At 40.9% G+C, this 23657-nt stretch overlaps 1 protein-coding gene across 1 annotated transcript in view; it reads left to right on the forward strand.

Moving 5' to 3' along the window:
* The window catches only part of dtnbb (dystrobrevin, beta b), a 38057-nt gene extending 18402 nt beyond the window's left edge, over window positions 1-19655 (forward strand). Inside the window, exons 10-20 of the mRNA XM_083792165.1 lie at window positions 2611-2685; window positions 7605-7695; window positions 8977-9065; window positions 9419-9532; window positions 12540-12636; window positions 15358-15378; window positions 17600-17759; window positions 18169-18258; window positions 18445-18498; window positions 18903-18929; window positions 19274-19655. Coding sequence (XP_083648291.1) covers window positions 2611-2685; window positions 7605-7695; window positions 8977-9065; window positions 9419-9532; window positions 12540-12636; window positions 15358-15378; window positions 17600-17759; window positions 18169-18258; window positions 18445-18498; window positions 18903-18916 — 805 coding nt within the window. The 3' untranslated portion in view covers window positions 18917-18929; window positions 19274-19655. The remainder of the gene's footprint in view (window positions 1-2610; window positions 2686-7604; window positions 7696-8976; window positions 9066-9418; window positions 9533-12539; window positions 12637-15357; window positions 15379-17599; window positions 17760-18168; window positions 18259-18444; window positions 18499-18902; window positions 18930-19273) is intronic.
* Window positions 19656-23657: the final 4002 nt, after the last annotated feature.

Here is a 23657-nt window from a genome sequence, read left to right on the forward strand (position 1 = left end):
TAATCTAATTTGCCATTTTGTACTATTTAAACTTTTTTTTAAATAGTTCAACTAGCCGATCTCCATCGAGACATTGTGAGCTTGTAGATCGGCTATTTGAACTATTTTAAAAGGTTTTTTTAAATAGTAAAAAATGGCAAATTAGTTTAGGGATAAGGGTTAAGCAAGATATAGCCCTATATCGATTTTGCTTTTGTAAATGAAACCCCAATGAACAAAATGAAAAAAAGACTAGAAGAAACTGGAAGGGAGATGGGAGTGAGTTTGAGGGAGATGGGGGTGAAATAGCTGTATTCAAAGGAGCTGCATGGTGATTGATTTATTGATTGGTAAATAACTTGTCTTACTTGGGCACATCTTTTATTGTCAATTCGTATTGTTTTGGTGTTGGTGACTCTCCTTTGGGGCAGTTAAAACCTTTTTGTGGGGGCACCAAAATTAAACTGCAGGAAAACCACTGGGCTTGATATTTGCCTTTTCCTTCATTGTGTATGCATGTGATATGCATGTGATTGTCCATTTATGTGATACAGATAGTGATTGAACAGAGAGCAGCGGCCAGTGCATGAGAGAGGGAGTGTGAGAGAGACAGGGAATTCTGAGAGAAGAGCGGAACTGGGTATGAGAGAGAGCTAGAGAGAGAGAGAGAGAGAGAGAGAGAGAGAGACAGAGGGAGGGCGAGAGAGAGAGAGAGTCTGTGTCGTCATAGAGGCACGTGACTGCTGAGTTTCCTTGGAGACAGCAGCAGTATAGTACATTGAGATGCTCGCCCGCCCAGTTGAGGGCACAGCAAGGCATCTGACAACAGCAGCAGCAGTAGTTGGATGTATTTGACCAGCCAGGCAGGTGCCTTCCATCCTTGCAGTTGTAAGTAAGTGATTCCTTGGGTCTCCCATTTCCTTAATCAGAAGAAGCTTGAGTGTTATTGATGCTTGTGTGTCTAGAAGGAAAGATTAAGCTGGCGTTCTGTATTGTCTGGAGAGTATGGAAAGAAAATAATTCAGTGAAATTGGATTAGAAGAGTGTGTTATATGTAGGTGTTTGACTGTTTGTGTACACTGTCTGCCTATATGGCATATTCACCCGCATGTTCCAGTTTCGAGTACTCACAGAGATACCCTCAGCTGCTGCCATGTCTTATTTCGCCATTTTATTGTGTGGTGAGAAAGTTAACCAGATTAGCAGAATTAATGTCTGTGCCATTTAGTTTGGAAACGGAACAACCCATGAATTAAGGACCATAAAAAAGGATTCCATGGCTTTCTTTGAATGTGTTAGACCAGTCTTGTAGGAATTGCAAACGTGTCACATACAATTCATAATTGGTCCTTTCTTGAGAACAACATACTGGCTGAAAGTTCATGCAGTAAGTAATTCAGCAAATAGCAAAAAGAATCTGCACAAATTATGCTGTATTATTACAATCATGCAGACATAACTACTACATCAGTATTCAGCCGCTGTACAGAAAGGATTGTGTGTGCTGTTCAACTGTTGACAACACCAGGAGGATAGAGCTGGAAAACACTATTCTATACGACCTGGAGGAACAGTTGATAGTTTGATAGTTGCCACAATTCTTCATTGCAGAAATAAGCACAGCAAGAACACAACACTGTGCTATGTATTGTATACTTTGCTGTCTTTGTGTTACCATCCATTCAAAAATACAATATATGAAATTTGAATTTATTAATGCTTGAAATGCAAGAAGTGGTAGAGAGATTGCGGTAGGAGTTGCGCGTGCGTGCACACACACACACACACACACACACACACACACACACACACACACACACACACACACACAGACACAGACACAGACACAGACACAGACACAGACACAGACACAGACACAGACACAGACACAGACACAGACACACACACACACACACACACACACACACACACACAGACACACACACACACACACACACACACACACACACACACACACACACACACACACACACGGAAATATGGCATTGTCATTGTGCTGGTTGTTTTCCATCCCTGGGATGTGCTATTGTATAGGGTCTTGGAACACCTGATATGTGCGGACAGATATTATTTAGATCTGCTAATGAGGTACTGTTGTCCAGGTCTGGGTGCCAGAGCGAGAGAAACTATCACCAGCTGGACCTCCATTGCTTTGTTTACTCTCACAAATTACCTTTTGGAATGTCACCTTTCCTTGCCTTTTACCACATACTTCCTAGTTTAATTAGATTCCTTGTCTGTGGTTGTTCCTCTTGCTTGTTTTAATTAGGTTCAAGCTATAGGCGTTAAATAAAAAAGGGGAAATCTAAATTATCTAAGTTATCTGAAAAGTCAATTATTCAAGTAGGATTTAGAATGAATTGGTGTAGAATGTGTCACTTTGCCAGTTTTCGTGGTTTACAACTTCAGATAATAATTCCCTGACATAAAAGCATTTTGTACATGTGCAGTCAGGATAGCTGAACCATGGTTATTAATAACATGCAAATGTCCTCTCCCCCCAACATGCACGCACGGCTCCACCCCTCCACACACACACACACACTCCCTGGTAACAATCACGAAGGGCTCGGCAGTATAGCATTAAAGACCTCTAATCTTGTCTTTTAGTCAGCCGAAACCAGTGACCAACAACATGAACGACACAATGCTAATGTCCTCTGGGGCACCGACGCCCACTAAAAGGTAAGTGCCTCAGGTACATGTTCCCCCTGACCTTAGGCATATCCATACGCGCACACACACACACACACACACACACACACACACACACACAGTACACACACACACACACACACACACACACACACACACACACACACACACACACACACACACACAATTGGTGGAAACAAGTTAACTTGAAAACCAGTACCGCATATTTTATAGATGACATTGCATTTATTCAGTTACAGCACATGCACTGACTGTATATCAAATTATATGCACTTTTTGCGCATGGGAAGAGAAAAAAGGGAGGGAGGCAAACTTTCTCTTCCAAGCTGAAAGGAGGAGAACAACATGTAGGACTACAGATGTTATTGCTTATCTAGACACACATTGTTTGCCTCCCGAGCAATATGCCCTTTTAGTGTATTTTTAGAGGGAAATTTGTTACACTGTCAGGAAGAATATCTGAGCACACCCACTTAGCAGGCTCATTTGACAAAGAGATCATGATGGAATTACAGCGTTATAGTGTAACCAGATAGATGCGAGGCTCTCTGTGCAAGCTATCTAATTGTCCTCTCATTTCAGCCCCTCTCAGTTAAAGGCCATCCCTATTATTATTTATTTGTAATGGTAATGAACCGTCTAATAGTGTGCTGTGGTTATGAATTCAATAACAAGAGAGCACTCTGAGAGCGCTGTAATGTGTCTGCACTCTGTCCTCCATGTCTGCCCATTACATACAGCGTACAGCATCTCGTTCAGCCGTATCTTTATAGTAATTTACACGAGCGAGATGGAACAACTCTGAAACGATTCTCTGAGGACTTCTCTCAGGACACGTGTATCTGGAGGGAGGGAGGAGCAGGTGTGCTTTGTAGGATGAAGCCATCAGAATTGCTACTTTTTACTGCAGGCTTGTTGAACCTTTCACAGTGATATCCTCAGAGTTCATTTATACATTTGAAACTCGAAGGAATTTACCATTTATGCTCTTACCTACAGTATAAGATCAACAGTTTTCAAATTAAATCCTTCAACTGTCATAATTATGGTATAACTACAAGAAATGTTTTGATTACAAATTGGCTGAGAGACATTTGAAATGTGTACAAATTTGGTATGCCACATTTGTGTACTGTATTGTAGGCCTAACAATATATTGATTTAGTATATTGACGTTATACCAAGATGTTAAAGTAAAAATGTGTCTTTGGTAATTGTAATCCTAACTGTATATTTATGTAGTATATTGATTGAATGGTACACCATAACCTCAAAGAAAGAATGGTCTGCTGTAACAGTGCATTTGTGTATACGCCTAAGTATACATAATGTATTGAATGCTATACCATAATGTTAAAGAAAGAATGTTCTGGGGTGAATGCATGAAGTGGTCCTGATGCAACAGCCAACATCCAAACAATTGTATGTCAGCTGCTGGGTTAATTTGCCTGACAAAGTCCATGTTAGTGTAAAAGTGTTGTACTGGGTGCTTGAAGCCAATGTGGGGATATTTGTCCATTTGTGCCATCATGCTCATGTGGTGATTGGTTGTCATGCTACCTAGACAGCAAACTCAATGCACTTAAAGCGCAGTACATACACTGGAAAAAATGCCAACGGTTACAAGTCGTTTAATCTACTATTGTGTCCTAAATTCCAGTTTTTCCCTTGAAGCGGAAAAAAACTGCCACAGAGGCAGATCATTTAGTTTGTTTACAGTGCAGAATCGCATGGTTCATGACCTTTCATCACAAGTGCCAACATCTTAAAATGAGGCAGATTCCTCTATCCCAACTCTAGTGTCAAGGTAATGTTACATGATTCAAGATCATTTGCATTCTGAAGAGTTAAAAGAAAATGTCACCCCAGTACAGATCTTATTTTATTTTGAACACCCAAAAAACCCTACGTTCACTACTAGATCAAATGTCTCATTAATATGGAGGAATTTTGGAGCAATGCGGAAGCTACATAAATTCCTTGAGAGAGTGGACAGTGTCCAGAATAAAGGCGATTTGAAGAGAGCTGACATGATTGAGACACCTCGGGCGGTAAATCGTGCCGTTCATCCTGACCAACGGAGGTCAGTGGAATGCTGCAGTGTGTAAAAATGGAAGAAAGAAAAAAAATCTGTGCTCTCCTGGGATTTATTTCACTGTGGCAAGTAATGAAAGAGCCCGATAACCTTTGTCTTGACATTTGGCTCTGTGAGTCAGAGCTGTTCTAGGGAGATGTCACGTGCCAAACGATGTTTTCGCCTGAAGCCGTCGGAGACGGGAGGGTGGAGAGTATGGGCTGAAGCCATAACAACTTGAAAGCTGCTTCCATATTTCGGGCAGAAATAGCACATTATGCCACTGTGCCAATGCCAAATGGTAATTTGTGTTTGAGTATCCACGTGGATGCTGGTTAATATTGTTGGACATAATTGACAAGCAATAAAAAGGAGCAGGCCTGTTTTGACAGTCTCTTCTAGACTGTCTGGGTCTGAGTGAGTTGACATATGCTGTCTTACACTTGCCTCGCTTGGCAAGTCCTGTCAGTTGAAGATGCCATTTCTAAATAATGCAGATCTCCTCTGGTGGCAATGTATCTTTGCCTCAAGACTGGATGTCATATTGTGTGTGTCTTCCCCTTCCGGTTTTCACTGTAATAAGAAAGACAATTCATTTAGGACACTCTGGCCTCTAGAATATTGCGAGCTCAGGCTGTGGTGGTGTCATTGCAGACAGGAGCGTGTGTATGAAATGGTGTTTCCTTTCGGGTCTAGACGTGCGAGTCATGCTCCCAGCCAGCCTCCATCACAGTCTGTCCCTGATACTGTTGGCTGTGCTGACACGGCATCTGCTACCCTCCTGCCTCACTCTCTGTCTCGCAGACAGTCCTTTCACTACCAGTCCTCCAAGGGCGAACCGACACCCCACAATTTATTACCCGTTAGTCATGCAGAACCACCGGTGCCAGAAGATATATATAAAAAATAAAAAAGGGGAAAAAAATTAATTCGCTGTCGGAGCTGGATGAGTTTTTAATTTAGAGTTAACTTCTGTATTAAACCAATGGTGTCACTGGATATGAAATATTTTAACTCAAGTGGTAGCTGTATCAGTATAGTACGTGCCAATACTATTATGTCCAAAATGTAAACAGAGACTTATCTCCTAAAATACTAGGGGCTGTATTTTGCAGACCTGGAGGCGTGGTCAATGCTCTTTGGCCACTCAGAATAGCCAAATGGCATTGATCACGCCTCCAGGTCTTACGTTAAGTAATAAGACCTGGTACTTAAGACACACAAAATACAGCCCTAGATGTCATATGCTTTGTAACAATCTAAACATTGGAAATAAATAATGATGTTAATTGGTACTGTATATCATTGGTATATCTATATTATGTCAACTCTTACCATATTTGATTGTGAGTCAAGTGTTTGAGCTAATCCGGTGGTATGGACTTGGTATAGGTAGGGTATCAAGGTCAATGGAGGAAGGCCAATAATATTAGTTAATATTTAATATTATACAGTTCACGCATGCATCTGGAGACTGGTGCAAGCACCTAGAATAAAGAAAGATACCATTGGACAGTGATTGTCACAAACAATCAGAAGTATGTCACGTGTGTAGTGTGACGCATCCTTGTGTGATATCTTTATTCTGATATTTGCCAGGAAACTTTGGCACTGAATCAAAGTCATAGAGAGAGGCATGTAGATAGCCTGAGCAGTCCACATCCAAATGACCCTTGTAGGGTTAACTCACATTATGTGCAACAGAGAAGGACTCTGATGTACCGTAATGTATTACTTTAATCTACGACGATGACCTCCGGCACCCTCTAGAGTTTAGACCACGAATTAAGCTGTGTGCTGCAAAAAATGAGCGTTGAGTCTGTTTCTGTGGCAAGAAACCTGCCACCAAGATAAGATTATTTGACTTGTGTGTACTGTAAGCTATCTAATTTCTATAATTTTCACTGAAACACAAACATTTTCTAATGAATCTTTGTGGCTTTATTATAAGATACACTGTTGCTGGTGTAAGAAGAAAAGAAAATCTGTGAAATCACCCAAAATTGGTATTTTTTGCAACATAGATATAGAGTGATAGAGTTAAATTGTGAAGCCAGATTGGGTTTTAATGGGCTTAATCATTGCTCACTCCCCAGTCAGATCAAGAGTGCTGTGCCGTGCGGTGTTGGGTGAAATCACCCCTCACACCTGCATGCTCCTCGTGCATTCAGGCAGGGAGCCGAGCATCATTTCAACTCTCCTTCACTTCTCATTACAGACCACTCACCAAAAAAGGGGCAACCATATTCCTCATCATCTATCCATCCATGACTCATGTACCGCAGTACCATTCACACTCACATGCATATTTGGGTTTTCCACTAATAAAAATGATGGGGATTGGGAATGATCATTGGCAGAACAGCTGCCAATGCATTTGGCATACTGCATTGGTAATCTCTTATGCCCGTCTCAAATCATAATATCCAATAGTCAGTCCATGACCACACAGTCATAATCACATGGCATTCTTTAAGGGAAGTTCAGTTTAAGTTTATCTTAGTAAAAATAAAGATTGAGGGTACAAGTGAAGAGTTTAATTCCACAATGAGACATCTGCCCTCTGAAAATGTACTGTACTTTGCTAAATCTTTAGTAAAACTAATATAGGCCTATTTACTGTTATCAGCTATCGGCTTTATCAAGGTCCGTGCTCTCAGAGGATAGGAATGTCTGTACTTCTGAAATAACACACTGATGAATTTCAGTCATTCTAAAAATATTCCATGAATTAAACCCTTCATAAGTAGTACCCTTATTCCTCTTACTGTACATGTACGGGACATAAAACTATGAGATTGTGTACACGTGTGTGTGTATGTGTGTAACGTTTTCTTGCCGTCTATTCCATCAGTGTCTTGGAGAGTCCTAGCCGGCTAGACGAAGAGCACCGCCTCATCGCTCGCTACGCTGCCCGACTGGCAGCTGAAGCAGGCAACTCCACTGTGAGTGAGCTCCAAGAATGCCCTGTGTGGTCCACTTCAGTCAACCCGCATTTCCATTTACCATTCTGACAAGTTGGCTGATTTATACTATGTCATACAACGGAGCACTGTTTCTGTCTTGCTTGAGAACTTTTCAACACTGATGCAAAAGCTGGATGAATCCACACTGCAAAAAACAGTTCATCCTTATATGTTTAATCTTGTGTTGCCATAGTCTGAATTTCTATTTAATATCTTCAACAAGTGAAAATTAAAAACTGCCAATGGGGCGAGATAATTTAACTTGTTTCTACCGTGGCAAGATTTTGAAAATTAGGCAAATCTCTCTGCTTGTTTGGTTTGATAGTTCAGGGGGAAGAAAAGAGATGTGAGATGTTTGTCTCATTTTGAGAACTAGAAGGTAAAAATAATAATGTTTTTCCCCTATAGAATAGAATAGAATTATTGTATTGGCATCACAATATTGACACTGAGCTTGTTCATTGTTAAATTAACGGGTAGATCACAGGAGTGAACGTCCCCTATACATATAAAATATTTATGAAGCCTCTAGGACAGGGGTCTGCAACAGGCGGCTCTAGAGCCGCATGCGGCTCTAGAGCACACCCCTAGTGGCTCCCTGTAGCATTAAAAGTAGCAATAAATTATTTTTCATTTATGGTTTCTGTAGGAGGCCAAACGTGACAATCATTCTTAATATTTATTCTACACATTTTTACAAAATTGGAAAACTTAACTAAACTAAAATTTGCGTCACAGCATGCGACACACTCAGTGCCGTGCCAGCCAGGTGTCTATTATAAACAAACCGGTGGGTGTGTGAGGCTGCTACGCTATGGCTTCTACAGGGAGAGAAATAAAGATAGCCGACGAAAAACAGAGGATTTAACAGTTCGTGGACAGAGGCTTTTGCCTTCACAGCCAATGCAGATTGACTGCCTGTATGTTTAATCTGCAGTGAGAAGCTATCAAACAACAAAAAAAGTAACGTTGAAAGACATTTCCAGGGAAAGCATGCTAAATTCTGCTAGTTTTGTTGCAACCCGGGAGATAATAAAGCTTGGCATGCTGCATTATAATGCGTCATTTTCTTTGCGGCTCCAGATAGATTTTGAATTTATTTTTGGTCGAAAATTGCTCTTTCAACATCTTAGGTTGCTGACCCCTGCTCTAGGACATTCATTAAATGTTTCATTATTGTTGTCAACAATAGCATGTGGGGTTTGACTTCTATACTCTTCTATTCTTCAATTACATTTTTATGATAACTTTGTCTTTCAGCAACAATGTCCTCCAACAGATCTGAGTTTCAACTTTGACGCCAACAAGCAGCAAAGACAGCTGATTGCCGAGCTAGAGAATAAGAACAGGTGGGATGCTGCAAATTGTGTATCATAGTGCAAATCTCGCCTGAGGTGCAGGGGTGATACCCCCCAATCTCTATAAACCTAGCTCTGCTGGTCTTCTTTCCTGTGCATCCCATGTGCTGTCTCTCTGTCAGCTTTCCAACTGTCTGTTACATTATATTTACAGACATATTGAAGTAGTCTACATGGTGGGTTCCAATAGGGATTCCCCAATTTTTCCTCAGTGGGAATCACAGTGTCAGTTCTTCTAAATACTCACTTTTTTTCTCCAGAGATCTAAAACAAATGATGACTCGTAGTTATTACAGTTAGGTCTAGTGTGTTGCTGATGTTTGTTGTATCTTGGGGCTCCTCAGGGAGATCCTACAGGAGATCCAGAGGCTGCGCTTGGAGCACGAACAGGCCTCCCAGCCCACGCCAGAAAAAGCCCAACAGAATCCTACCCTCCTGGCTGAACTACGGCTCCTCAGGTAGAATATATGGTTAATACTATAATAAATTGTATTTGTAAAATTGTATGGCACCTTTAATGCATAGAATGCATCTAAAAGTGCTTTACAATATTGATGATATATACAATATAAAACATTACATGAATTGACAAAAAGTTGTGCACAACCCCTGGTATTGACTAGTGATATAGCCTACTATATATATGTTCTGCAAAATACTATGCCTTTTGTCTGAAGAAACCAGTGGCTTAGTTTACCCCCACACTGATAACTGACAGAAACATTTGGAATTCCATAGTTTGGCCCAGCATGGCAGTGTTTCTTTTGATTGGTGAACAACAGGGAGTGGGGTGTATCGAGGTAATCAAGTAAGTAAAGTAGCCTTGCCGAGCCATGAGGCCCATAGGGCAGGAGCCTATCTCCTGTTTCTGTAGCGTGAGGTTACTTGATGTACAAGTACACCCCCTGGACATGACGCTAGTATGTCGCAGGGACTTACCCCCAATCCAACCCTTGATGCTGAGTGCCAAGCAGGGAGGCACTGGGTCCCATTTTGAGTCTTTGGTATGACCCGGCCGGGGATTGAACCCCGACCTCCCAGTCTCAGGGCAGACACTCTAACCACAAGGCCACTGAGCTGGTGGCCACTGAGCTCGAGGTAATCAAGCAGCTAAACTATTCAAGGGTTCTTGTATTTGTGTCAGCAAAATACATTCCTCTGGTAGAGCTACAGTCGTTCTAATTATAGACTGTGCTTTGAATTGGCTTCATAGAATGTTATCGGTCTGCAGGCAAAATACACAGGGATCTTGGTCTCAAGCCTGGATAGAGCCAAAAAGTGGCATCACTTTCTACCATGAATGACAGTTAGTTAATTCATGTGATTATGTTTTATCTTTTTCAAGTTTCCATGTGATCCATTCAGAGATATGAAGTAATTCAAGAGTACATTATAAGAGAATCACTGAAGCGCACGTTAATTGATCCCTTTCTTCTTTTTCTCTCATGGTTATTCAATTCTCTGTTCTACTTTGGTGGTGTAATTATTTTGTATATGATGGCATGCACTGATGCAAGTCCTCCAGTGATCATCAGGATCAGATCATCCTGTGTTGGCTGAGGCACAGTGGCGAAAAACTCTCAGTTGTTATTGAAGAGCATTTAAAAGGGCCTTATCTGACTCATTGAGCCAGTTTTCAAGTGTGACATTCCCTCTCTGCCCAGCCTGGAGAGGATTTCAGAGCTTGGAGAAGGAAATATTATCAATCTAATGTTCTGATTGCAAATTAGAGGAGTTGGATTGGGTTTGGTGTTTGGATGGCTGGCTGGACTGCCCAGATATTGCTTTGCGCGAGCCCCAGGGTATAGAGGAGCAGAGATAGTCAGAAGCAGCAGATGTTTGTGAGTCTTGTGAGAGTGTGATACCAGGACACCGGGCAGATAAGACAGGAGAGCAGTACTGCTCTGACTGTTGCAATTCTCACTCTCAAATTGGAGTACATCCCATGAACACCAGAGGGAACTGATGAGTCAGTTTTGTCCTCACCAAAGAGACAGCCACCAAGCATTGTGACCAAACTCACAGAAAACTAGAAGGATCGGAGTGTGTGTGATGTTTGGCAAAATGTTTAGGAGTAATATAATCATGTTTTGTATGTGTGACTGTGTGTGTGTGTGTGTGTGTGTGTGTGTGTGTGTGTGTGTGAGAGAGAGAGAGAGAGACGCGGCATGGCCTGTTGTAGCGCCACCATGAGGCTGATTTGAAAACTGTATTATGAGAAATCAAACAAACCCGTCTTGATCACATGACTATGGAGAGCATGTGTACCGATTTGCGTGAAATTTGGATAAAATCTGAAGGAGTAGTTAGAAAATGAAGGAGTTAGAAAATGTGTTTTACATATGTTGGCCTCCTGGTGGCGCTATAAAGAGCAGATGTGAAAAATTGCAGGCAAAGGTTTTTCCTTGGCCTCTAGGGAGTGTGCATACAAAGTTTTAGACAGATCTGTGCAGTTGGAGGTAAAAACACTTTTCGGCCAGTTATAGCGCCACCATGAGGCTGAGTTGAAAATGTTCACGTGGCATTTCTTCCTCGGCCTAGTGGGAATGTGAGTGCACAATTTCACGGAAATCACACGATGTGTTCATGATTTGCAGTATCTTGTTTGAAACTGAGCACTCCTGCTAACTTTGGAAGCCAATCTTAGCCAATCAGGATGGAGTCTGAGAAATCTGAAAGACCCGTTTCGTTTAATGGCTCTAGAGAGACTGTATACCAATTTGCGTGATGTTTGGACAAAATCTGTATGTGTACTGTCCAAAAACGTGTTTTGCACAAAGCGGCCTCCTGGTGGCGCTATAACCGGCCGTTCTGGAAATTCTGGGGCAGAGGTTCATCGTTGGCATCCAGGGAGTGTGTGTGAAAAATTTGGCATCGACCGGGTTAACGATGATTAGCTGTTCACAGACGGACAGACACACAGACACACGGACGGATGGACGGAGTGCAAAACATACTCTCTCCCCATGCCTTCGGCCTGGTGGAGACAATGACAATATTTGGTGGTGTTAAATTGACAGACAACTGGGGATCACAGGATACTGAAAGTTACGATCCAGATAGTGGTTGTTGAAGATGCTGGGATACTGTGAGCCTACAAACGTATACAAGTCAGTATAATAATTACAATACATCGAGTGTTTGTAATGCCCATTTAAATAGGATGGTGTGGTCAATAGACCTTTGTATTCTGTTTATACGTGGTATGATTTTCCTCTCTACACCAAATTGCTTCACAGTAAACAGCTAATCTACAAGCTTTTGCGGCACATTGTGAGCTTGTAGATCTACTATTTTTGGTAAATGTTCCCCTAGGAATATGGATTCTAGGGTTTAACTAAGTGGACAGTTATTCATAGACCTGCATACTGTATATGTGGTCTGGTCAAAGAAAATGAGTGACTGACAGAAGATTAATTGATTATGAAAACATAATCTTTAGTTGTCCACCCTCTTTGGCCACAGACACAGGAAAGACGAGTTGGAGAGACGCATGTCGGCCTTGCAGGAGAGCAGACGGGAGCTCATGGTGCAACTGGAGGGGCTCATGAGGCTGCTCAAGGTGAGAACACAGGCGTCTCAAAAGCCTAATTTATACTTTATCTTACGACCGTGTCGTCACTCATACAACAGATTATTAATCAGTTATATTCAGTGAGTACCAGTTAGAGACAGTGCCTTATGATGAAATATGGAGAGACATTCAGAGCTTCTGATAGTAAACACACACAGGGGGTGTGTGTCACAATCAAATTGTTAATTTGCAGTTTAGTTTCACTGTATGTTGCAGTTGATGCTAATGAATGATGTATGACTATGTAGAATGCAATAGTTTTAAAGCCAGTAAGTTGATAAATTAATTTAGTGTTCATTTAATTGACACAAGTGACTTTAAAGGGATATTTCGACATAGCTGTGCATCTCAGTTTCACTATGTAAGTCATTACAGGTAAAAAGGTTACATCCCTATGTGTGACACTGTTACGGCCATTTGAAACTGGCTCAAAACCAAGGCCTCATAACATAATAAAAGGACGCAAAGTGAGATCAAAAGTTTACACTACTGAAAGGTGCGCTCAGTAGAGTGCAAATCTACGCCAGGAGGCATACCCTGTTGTTTTCTTACCGTAATCAGACGATAATATCCCACTGGTAGAGGCAAAAAAAAGGTCATTCTCTAGTGTGCTGTAGCTCTGAGCAGGGACGAAGGGTCTATCGGCTGCTTGCTTTAAACGGAAGCTCATTTGGGACAAAACTCTATGGATGCATTTCCGACATTATGAAAAACATTTTTAATTGTCAAGCGATCAAAAAAAGCGAGTTAGAGACCCGCCCTGCACGGTCGGAGCTGAGGAGCGCTCAACATGGAGGGTTTTTCTTCATCGACTCTACCACTGGTTAATGGATATAATAACATGCAACAATAGAGCGGCATGTGATTACCAGTTCTTCATAGTCCCTGCTGTCTTCCACCCGCTCTCTCTCATACCTTTCTACATCTTTCTGTACTGTGCCGTCATTCAAATGTATCTGTAAGTCTGATTGTTAATGTCATATACTGCGGTTAGGTTTGTATCATTGTATCATTTTGAAATGTGTTGTTTTTTACTGCCCCTCAGTCACTTTGCGAGTCCTTTGCAACAGGAAGTAAGCACTGTAATGTCATTGACATAAGAGCTACACAAGTTGACAACTGTACATGAATGGCATGTAGGTCAGGTTGAGATGTACACTCTACACTAGTATATCTGAAAGGTGGCCAACCATCATGCCAGCATATTTTCAGGAGAGTCCTGTGTGTGCGTGTGTCACATTCATGTGCATGCGATGGAGAGAGAGAAAAAAAAGACATGGATGCAAATGGATTTTCAACCCATATGCATGCATAACATATTTAACATTAAATTCAGTAGGGATGTCCTGATCAAAACACACAAAACATGTTCTTTTCACCTACAGTTTGCTTGTTCAGCAGCTGTACATGTTTGTGCTTTTAAGACCTGGCTGTAGTTGGCTAAATTAGTTGTGGCGCATGCATGCATTGGCAAACATCAGAACTTTAAATTGCGTGTCAAAGACTCACACTGCAGATCCGTCCGAGTATGGGTATTGGGGGCTTTGTCAGAGTATTCGCTGTGTCCCTTTTGTGCTCATAGTGCCCATAGCCTATAGAGATCTCTGTATCTGTCTGTCTATGTGTCCCTTTTGTGCTCATAGTGCCCATAGCCTATAGAGATCTCTGTATCTGTCTGTCTGTGTCCCTTTTGTGCTCATAGTGCCCATAGCCTATAGTGATCTCTGTATCTGTCTGTCTATACATGTGTCCCTTATATGGAGATCTCTGTATCTGTCAGTCCTTGTCCCCTTTACGCCCATACTGTATATGGAGATCCCCTATGTCATCAGTATATGACATATATAATGGGCATATCAGTTGGATCGGCGATTCTGAACAACTGAATATTCATATAATAATATGAATATTCAGAATATTCAGTTAGGCATATTATGCCTAATTGCCTATATATGGACATATTGGTGGTTCTGTACAACCTCTTATTGGAATTACTCGACGGAGAACACCGCACTCCCTTGAGCCTTGCCGATGCTTGAGTTTGAAGTCAGTCGGTATGGGCATAGCAGTTGAATCTGTGGCTCTGGACAACCGTTTGTTTATGGTTATTTCTGAGTCAGAGTAACATGGCCGTGGTCCGCCCGACCTCCCATTAGCCAATTCTAATATAGGATAATACAACAAAAAGATGTACAGTAGATGTCGTTGACCGATTTGAATAATACAATATAATGCTGATTGGCCTAGTAGTATGGAAGTTTAGTAGCTGTGGACAGACACAGGCACTACACACATACACACAGGTACGAATGCATGGATCTCCTGGCGGAGTACAATTTAGATACAAATACAACCAAGGTATCCCTTGTAGTCTCTTCAAAGTAACTGTGCATGCAGAAAAGCTGTCTGCCATCTTTCACTGCTTTAATTATGTTGCTTTCACTCTTCCTGTTCTCTCTCTTCTCTCTCTCTCTCTCTCTCTCTCTCTCTCTCTCTCTCTGTCTATCTCTCTCTCTCTGTCTGTCTGTCTATCTCTCTCTCTCTGTCTGTCTGTCTCTCTCTCTCTGTCTCTCTCTGTCTCTCTGTCTATCTCTCTCTCTCTGTCTATCTCTCTCTCTCGCTCTGTCTCTCGCTCTCTCTCACTCTCTCTCGCTCTCTCTCACTCTCTCTCGCTCTCTCTCTCTCTGCTTACCTTTGGCTGGCTAATAGGATGAAGAGCAAAAGCAGGCAGTAAGTGGCCCTTAATTCAGTTTGCGAGGCGCAATAATTGGCTGACATCACAGCACTTAGTACTTCCATCTTTACACTACCATCTTTACACAGACGATTCACATAGTGTGTAGAATTGCAATACTTTCCTAGCTCTTCATATAAATGAATGCATGACGTGAATGTTATAAGATATTATACAGCATGTTTTCACATGGTATAAATCTTATGAAAACATAATGTTAGGAATCCACTATCTACCGAAAATGAAATCCTCTCATTTCAGGCTGTCTCAGCATTACATTGCTGTCGTTCTAAGTCATTGACCGAGCTTAAATGCGAGATTATGACCTTTAAAAAACAGGTTTTTCTCAGGCCTACGGTGTGCGTGGTTTGTCAAGATTTGTGTTTTTCTTTGCCCGAAATGTCAGAGACCTGTTCCTTTCATCAACGCTAACAACCTCCCGTCTAATGTGACTGCAGTCTGGCTGGCCATCTGCTGCCTGGCTCCATGCCACAGGCCTGGGTCCTACCCCACTACCAGGCGTGCACACAGTGCCCCTTTTCTCTGCAAGCTATAGCACCCTACTCAGCACACCCCCCAGCCTCTCGCCCACACATGGTTCTCATTACCAATCTGGACACAGAAAAGGTGCACTATAGATGGACAGTGTATGGATGGTGAGCTGCTGCTCAGGCAGTCGGTGTAAAGTTACCAAGTTACATTTGGATTACTGCTTTATTTCCCCATCCTTTTAAGGGGTTAAGTGCCACATGTGTGTATATTTGCTTTAATAAAAGTCACTTTTGAGAGGCAGTAAGTTCCCGCAATTCCCGAAATAAGTTGTGGTGTCCCCTCATTACTGACTTTGTGGTGATTTAGTGGTGATTCAACTCAGAATTGATTATCTGACCTCTGTGTGCAGGTACAGCCAGGGTGCAACGGTTAACTGTGATTGTACATACTTTTTAGCTGTTATGACTGTAAACCCCTAGTCCCCTACAGTAAATAAAAAGGTTCTGATCAGTTGAGAACAGTCTGGTAACATTATTTTGTTTACATCTACAGGAGCATCCTTTAAGGTGAGCACACACTATGTCGTCCTAGATAAAAATTTCCAAAGCATATTAACGTGGAAAAATCATTCATCGTGACTGTCCTGGGTTGTTCAGTGTGACAGGGTCAATGATCTTGACCCTGATTGTCTACAAGCTAAGGCAACGACTGAGTTCTGGTAAGGTCAAAACATTTTGGTCATGTGGGGTGCCTGGTGGCTCAGCCAGTTAGCACACAGAAGACTCTAGTATCTAGTATTGTCTATTCTTTTTCTGCCCTATAGGTTTCCTGTCTCTACATTCTCCTAACTAGTCCTATCTCATAAATAAACCATACAAACGTTTAGGCCATGTTTGTCAAGTGGCTGATGCTACAGTACAATGGTTGTGAATGTGAGACGGCTACAAATGTGTAACGTATATGTTAACAGAAAATGTCGGAATTCTACAGGGACTAAATCGCTGCGTGCTAGACTAGATCAGTTTAGTTAGTGTGTTTAATACAAACACTGAGATGGTACATCAATACCAACACGGTACATTGCAACATCACTGCTTTTTAACAGTTTGACTGCGGAAAACGATTTACCAGACTTTTAATCAACCCCCCTTCACTGCCGAGATTGTTGTATTACCTTTAGAGCATACGCTGAATTATGTGGGCTTTTAATCCGCGAAAATCGAGCGAAAAAAGCTCCCCCCGTTTGTTATGAACGGCAGCACCACCCGCCATCTTGGTACACCCGGAAGACGCAGCACAGGACCCTCCTCCATGAGGCGTTGAACCCCATTCGTTTGCATTGGCCTCAATTTCCCAGAAGCCCTAGCAGCCCACAGCATGTGACGATTTCCGGTTTCTCCGTCAAAACAAATGCATCTAGTCTCTTTCTCCGCGGCGAAGAAGGATTTTATTTTTATTTATTACATTACGGCGGATTAAACACATAAAACAAAAGTCGCGTATGTCCGATATGGCAGCGACATTAACCTGGAGTAATCCATTCAAAGCACGGAAACGGTTAATGTTTTCAACACAGAATGTCGATTTGATGTGATTTGTTAGAATAAACAGTTGATTGCAATAAATAATAATTTCCCTGTTACTCTAAATGCCATTTTGCAACAAAAATAACAGGGTTTAATGTGAAGTTGCTCTTTAACTGGTAACAATGTTTGTACATTTCAGTCCCAGTCAGGAGGTTCCCCTCATTCTTCCCCGAGCCACGGTGCAGGCTGCTCGATGCCCATGCCCATAAGGTCCACCTCTGCTGGGTCCACACCTACTCACACACCCCAGGACTGCCTGGCAGGCGTAGGAGGTGATGTGCTGGAGGCCTTTGCTCATGGTGAGTCAGTCGGTCTGAATGACTTAAAACTTGATTCAATATTGTTGGTAACTCTAGCATCCCTATTCTGGGCCAAAGTGAAAACAGACGGTTTTCGGCTATGAGATGTTGTGTAGAGGGGGGAAAGGAGTGGACCAAGTATAGAGCCTATATTGCATGAATTTCAGCAAAAGCAGCTGATCTACAAGTTTACAGCACAATGCATTGTGAGTTAGTAGATCAGCTAGATCAAAAGGATTTGGTGTAGAGGGATACTAGTGGACCTACTTACCAAATGTTTACATGCTATAGGCTCTTGGCCTAATAGGAACATCAATGTTAATGTTTATCTTTCAAAACTGGATATATGTGCTATTTTGGAACAAAATCCTTGGAATGAAATCCAGGCACATATCTCCCTCCGTTCCAGGTGTGCCAAGAAATCTTCGGAATGATCTGTTAGTTGCTGCTGATTCAATCACAAACACCATGTCATCGCTGGTCAAAGAACTCCATTCAGGTTAGAAGATTTTATTATTTATATATATATATATATATATATATATATATATATATATATATATATATATATGATTATAGGTTTTCTTTTTGTCCATTTTCTTAGCGTTTTGTGTTTTGTGTTCAAGTATTTTAATGTTGGTGCTAAAAGCAACCCTAACTGATGTTTTGGCTTTTGGATTTAAAGTTGATGATGGTTTAGATGAAGACGAGACCAGCATGCGGAATGGTGGGGGCCGAGGTAAGTCAGTGTTCAGATTTGCCTAGACTAGATGCATGTACTATACAGACATCTACATGTACTATACAGACATCTACATGTACTATACAGACATCTACATGCTAGTTACGTTTTCTTAGCCCGTCTCACTCAGATTGGTTGATTAGGGTTCATGCCGCTTGCTTGCATCTTGCATTTTGTCAAGTCACTCTAGATAAGAGTCTGCAAAATGCCTAAATTGTTTGTATTCATTGGTTTCTTTTTTCTAAGTTACAACCATTTCTAACCTTCAAATGACACATTTGGTGAATGTATACTAGTAATATGAACTATGCAATCTGTGCATTTTGTTTGTTTAATTTTCTCCCCAATGAAAATGAGTCATATACCGTATTCTCTGAATATTTTTCTTCTCTGTTTTCCAGCCGAGGCAGATTGAACAAAGACAAAAAGTATGCACTGCATTTCTATTTTATATCATTAATAACATTTTAAAAGTTGAGATGTACTGTAATTGTTACTTATCAGGAATTTGTCTTGATGACTGATGCAAAGGCATTGACGGCTAACAGAGTTTCAAAGTTATACAGACCCTATGGTAAGACTAACAAATGTAAAAGGTTGTTCTTCGTCCATGACACGGTCTGAACACTTTTTGGTTCTGACCCACTGGTTGACACATGCTTTAAAAAGGTCAACAACAGCTGTGGGTTTAGAATAGATTAAACGGTCTGTAGTGCACAGTAGCTGTCGTGAGCACTAAACACAATTGTCTCTGTGCAATGTACCCATCTAGGCACAGTCACGGTATACAAGCACTGAGAGAAAAGAGAACTCCATTCCATCCTATGAGGAAATCCAGACCTCTACTGGAAAGAATCAGCATCAACAACAACAACAATCCCCTCTGGCGTTAGCACATAGAGTAATGCATGCTGTAACCTTTACAGGATATCACTATGTGAATTGAAACTGTTTCACACCTTGCAAGGGAGCAAGATGTGTATAATTAGCGAGTGTGTATGTTGTTCTGTATACAAAAAAAAGGAAAAAAAACAACTACTCTAAGTACCTAACAATTTCCCTCATGACTGCAAAGAATGGCTTGCTGTGCTTTCCTCTCCACCCCCCACCCCTAAACTCTGTTCCATTGAAGCAGGTCATTCTGTATAATACTGTAAAACACACACATGTACACATGACTTTGGGACAAAGTTCCCATCTTTGCTTTTTGTATAATTAGCATTAGTATTTATTTGATTTATTTTGTATTTATTTTAATTTTTTGGGTTCCTTTGCATGACGTTGCACTCATGTCTGGATTTAGGTGCTGTTATGCCAGCTCTTTGTTGGGTTTATTGTGACTTGCTGGGGTTTCAGAAGTTGTCTAGCCCCAGAATTCACACAGTATGTTTACATGCACATTCATATTCTGGTATTACGGAGGAATGTCAAGAGGCGCATGTATGTACCACATCAAAGAACATCCATTTTCAATTAGCTATATAGCCTAACCTTGTATTCCAATGATGAGAAAGATCTAAAGATCTGTTATTATCCAGAAAACTATCTGAGGTGTGTTATCCCATTTATGGTAGTTTTTTCTGTGGCTTGTGGTAATTGAATTTCCTTGGTAATATTCAGAAAAGTCTGCTTATTTCAGAGATACTGGTTTATTTAGTAAGTTACCCACATGGGTAACCAAAAATACACCACTCATCCAGAGGGGAATCCGGCTACGCTTAAGAAGATATATGGGCCTCAGTCAAGGCAACTCTGATACATTCGCCCTGCCATTGACGATCACCCTATTCGCAAACCCGATCCAGGTCACAGAACCAATGTTGCCACCTGGACTCTAACCTGGATCTCCAGCATGGGTTTCCCCATACGGCAGACATCTCATCCAAATGGGAATCTCCCACATCCCGGCCAAGAGCATCCAAATAAATCACACCCGTGTGAAGTGAGGGGCACTCTTATCATCGTACATCGTGACGTAAATTCTCCATTCAGTTCTTTGTGTAAGACGAAAATACCGATATGCTCAGACACATGACGTAAATTATCCATTCATTGTCAATGGGAATTTAATGTTTGTGTAAGACGGAAATGTACACTAATAGCTGAATATAGGAGGGGCTAGCGGCCTTCAAAAAGATCTTAGCCGTGATATGAAACATAGTAATCCAGAATACTGTGTGCATATGAATGTACTCGCTGAGTCACATACTGTACTGCTGCTGCTACTGTGAGCTCAGTGAGCCATCCTTGCAAATAGGAGGGCTGTTGGGTCAGAGAAATAGAGGGGCTACTATCAACTCAATAATACGCTGATTCTTATCGTCTTGTCTCTGTGAAAACCTGAATGGACTTTAAAAACCTTGTAGAAGTACCTGTTGCGCATTTTAAAACTCGCAATGCAAGGTTCTTCCTTAATGCACTGACTAGTGGGTAGGTGGTATTTATTGCTTAATGAAAAGGTGGGAAAACACCTCAGGATGTTTAGATTAATATTATAAATTAGGCATTGAAATCTTTTACAGAGAATTACGAAACGGGACACATGAGTAAGTGAGAAAATAAGTAAGTAGGAAAATGCAATTAATAGCTTTATTTAGTTAATACAAAAGTGGAATATACGTATGTTTATGTGCAATGAAGGTAGGTGCTCAGGGATTGTAGTATTATTGTAGGTGAAAGGTCATGATTATGACCTTTAATTAGTGGAAATCATTGTCTACAGACTGGCTTTGCTCTGAAAAGAGGTCACAGGGCCAGTGTTAATACTGAAGGAAGGGTTTCAATCCAAAATGCGATATCACTTTTGAGTAAATCTAAAGCCAATATTGACACAATCTTTAAAACAAGATATCCATCCTCAAAAAGATGGTTCCACAACAAACTATAGGTTTAGGCACAGGTTTATATCCCACTTTGGAATGAAACTCGAGATGTCTAGAGGGAAGTAACAGCAAGTAGCTAAACGTTTAGGGATGTGGATTATTAAAGGGAGCAAACTTTCTGAAGTGCTTTTTGGTGCTGCATGTCAGTGGATACACAGTCTGTGTCTGTGAATTAGTGTGTCTGCCTTTGATGAGGAGTGTTGGTCAGTCACTACACTGACTACAGGGACAGCTGTCGACATACACAGGATATTTACTTGAATCAGGAGGCGATCAGGTCTTAGTTACTTTTATTTGTCTTCTGGTGGGAGATTTTAACCATTCTGGGTGGCCATGTCAAATAAATACGCTATATCTGGCTTTAGTAATGGTGAAGATTTTCAGTGCAATCTGTAGTTTGTAAGGAAGTAATAATACTGTGTTGGACAAATCCATATATAAGGTTAGGGACGAGTGTGTGTGTGTGTGTGTGTGTGTGTGTGTGTGTGTGTGTGTGTGTGTGTGTATACGTGCATTCTCTTGAGACAGACTGTTGACTCCGTCAATAGGAAAAGAGCGCTGTTTTTCCTTTATGTTTTGACGATGGGTTCTCAGATTGGTGTGTCAGTGCGTGTGAAACCTGTATGGGAACTCAATCTGAATCGTACTGTACCAACAACTGGGCAAAACAATCCAAGCTGTACTTAGAGTAGAGTCCTGAAGTTAGAAAAAGCGTGAACTCTCATGTGAAATTTGTACAGTAAGCCTATCTTATAAGCTAAGTAAAAGGGTCTGAACAACCTATTACACTGTGTCGACAAAAAGAACAAAAAGACGCTCCTCAACATTGTTGTTCTAAATGTTATGTTTTCATTCAGCTTTTTTTTTTCTTCCTGAATGCCATTATCCTAGCAATTCTTCTTTGTTAGTGGAGTTTGATCACTGTAATGATTTTGTCAAAGCACAGATTAACGTGCACACTGTGCACGTTGCACACTAAGGAGTAGCCTAGATACACAGTCAAATTCTCAGTGTTAATTGAACCACTTGAACCATATTGTCCCTATTCTGACAATTCAACATTTGGTGAAAATAGCCAATTTACAAGCTCACAACGAGTTGTAGTGCGATATGTAGATTGTAGATTTTCAGCAAAGAGATTTGGTGTAGACTAGAGGGAAATGACGACCTGGTCAACAAAGCAGATAGGGTGTTAAGTGCTTAATCAATTTAAATTGGGTGCTGAAGTTGTTGACTTGGGTCCATTTGACACTTTCAGGGTTAAATTAACACTGAGTCTATAAAAGCAGGCATAAAAGTGCTTCATAAAGCATGGAGCTCATTGTGACCAACACTGTCAAAAAAGGCTCTACTGTCTATATTCAACCTTGAACATCCAAAAATAAATGCTGAGTAAGATTTTTATTTATTTTATTTTTAGAGAAGTGAATTTATTGTCTTCCCCTTCATGCTGGCCACAAATAGGAATGCAATGTCAAACTGATCATTTTCTTTGTTTAGGTTGTGCCTATAGGTGTTCTGTAAAGTGCTGTATAAAAGTAAACATTCTGCAGATAAGATGATCTATCAGCCTTTATGTAGAAATTTTAGTCTGTGACCTTGTGGAGTTTTAATTTATTGCCTTCAGGAAGTGGTGGGGGAGAAGTTGTAAACTTTTTTTTTTTCTTCTGCCTTTACATTTGTGCCAAACTGTTTGCAGACATTGTGTCAGTAAATCCGTATTACCATGTTGTTGTCGCCCATTGTTGATCACAAAAAATGCCTGTAGCTTTATCTCTCCACACTGAACTATTTTTTTCTCTTTTCTTTATTATTATTATTTTTAATTCTGGAAAATGTTAGTATTTCATATACTACAACCAAGTAGTAAACATTCAAAATCTACTGACAGTCAGTCAGTGATGTTATTCTAGCCCTTGAGGAGGCAATATGGTAGGCTATACACCATATGACCAATCTCGGGGTAAATACAAACACATAGACACCCAATCATCACACCAGAGAGGGGCATCCATTGTGGTTCTTTGTTTTTGTTTGCAGAGAGACAAATGTGCAAGCTCAACAATCTCAACAGCGCTCCTGTGTTGTTATTTATCTACGTACTGTATGTTACATTGTTATGCTTCTGGTATTCATTTGTTTCTTATGTTAATTTTACAGATACGATAGTTATATGTCACACAGCCACTGTCTTTTGTAAATAAATAAATTGTGAAATATATATTAAAAAGATTTAAAATATAGTGCGTGTTTGTGTCTTTATTAAGATGATAG

This window comes from Protomyctophum parallelum, assembly GCF_964188405.1.
Source record: "Protomyctophum parallelum genome assembly, chromosome: 20".
NCBI lineage: Eukaryota > Metazoa > Chordata > Actinopteri > Myctophiformes > Myctophidae > Protomyctophum > Protomyctophum parallelum.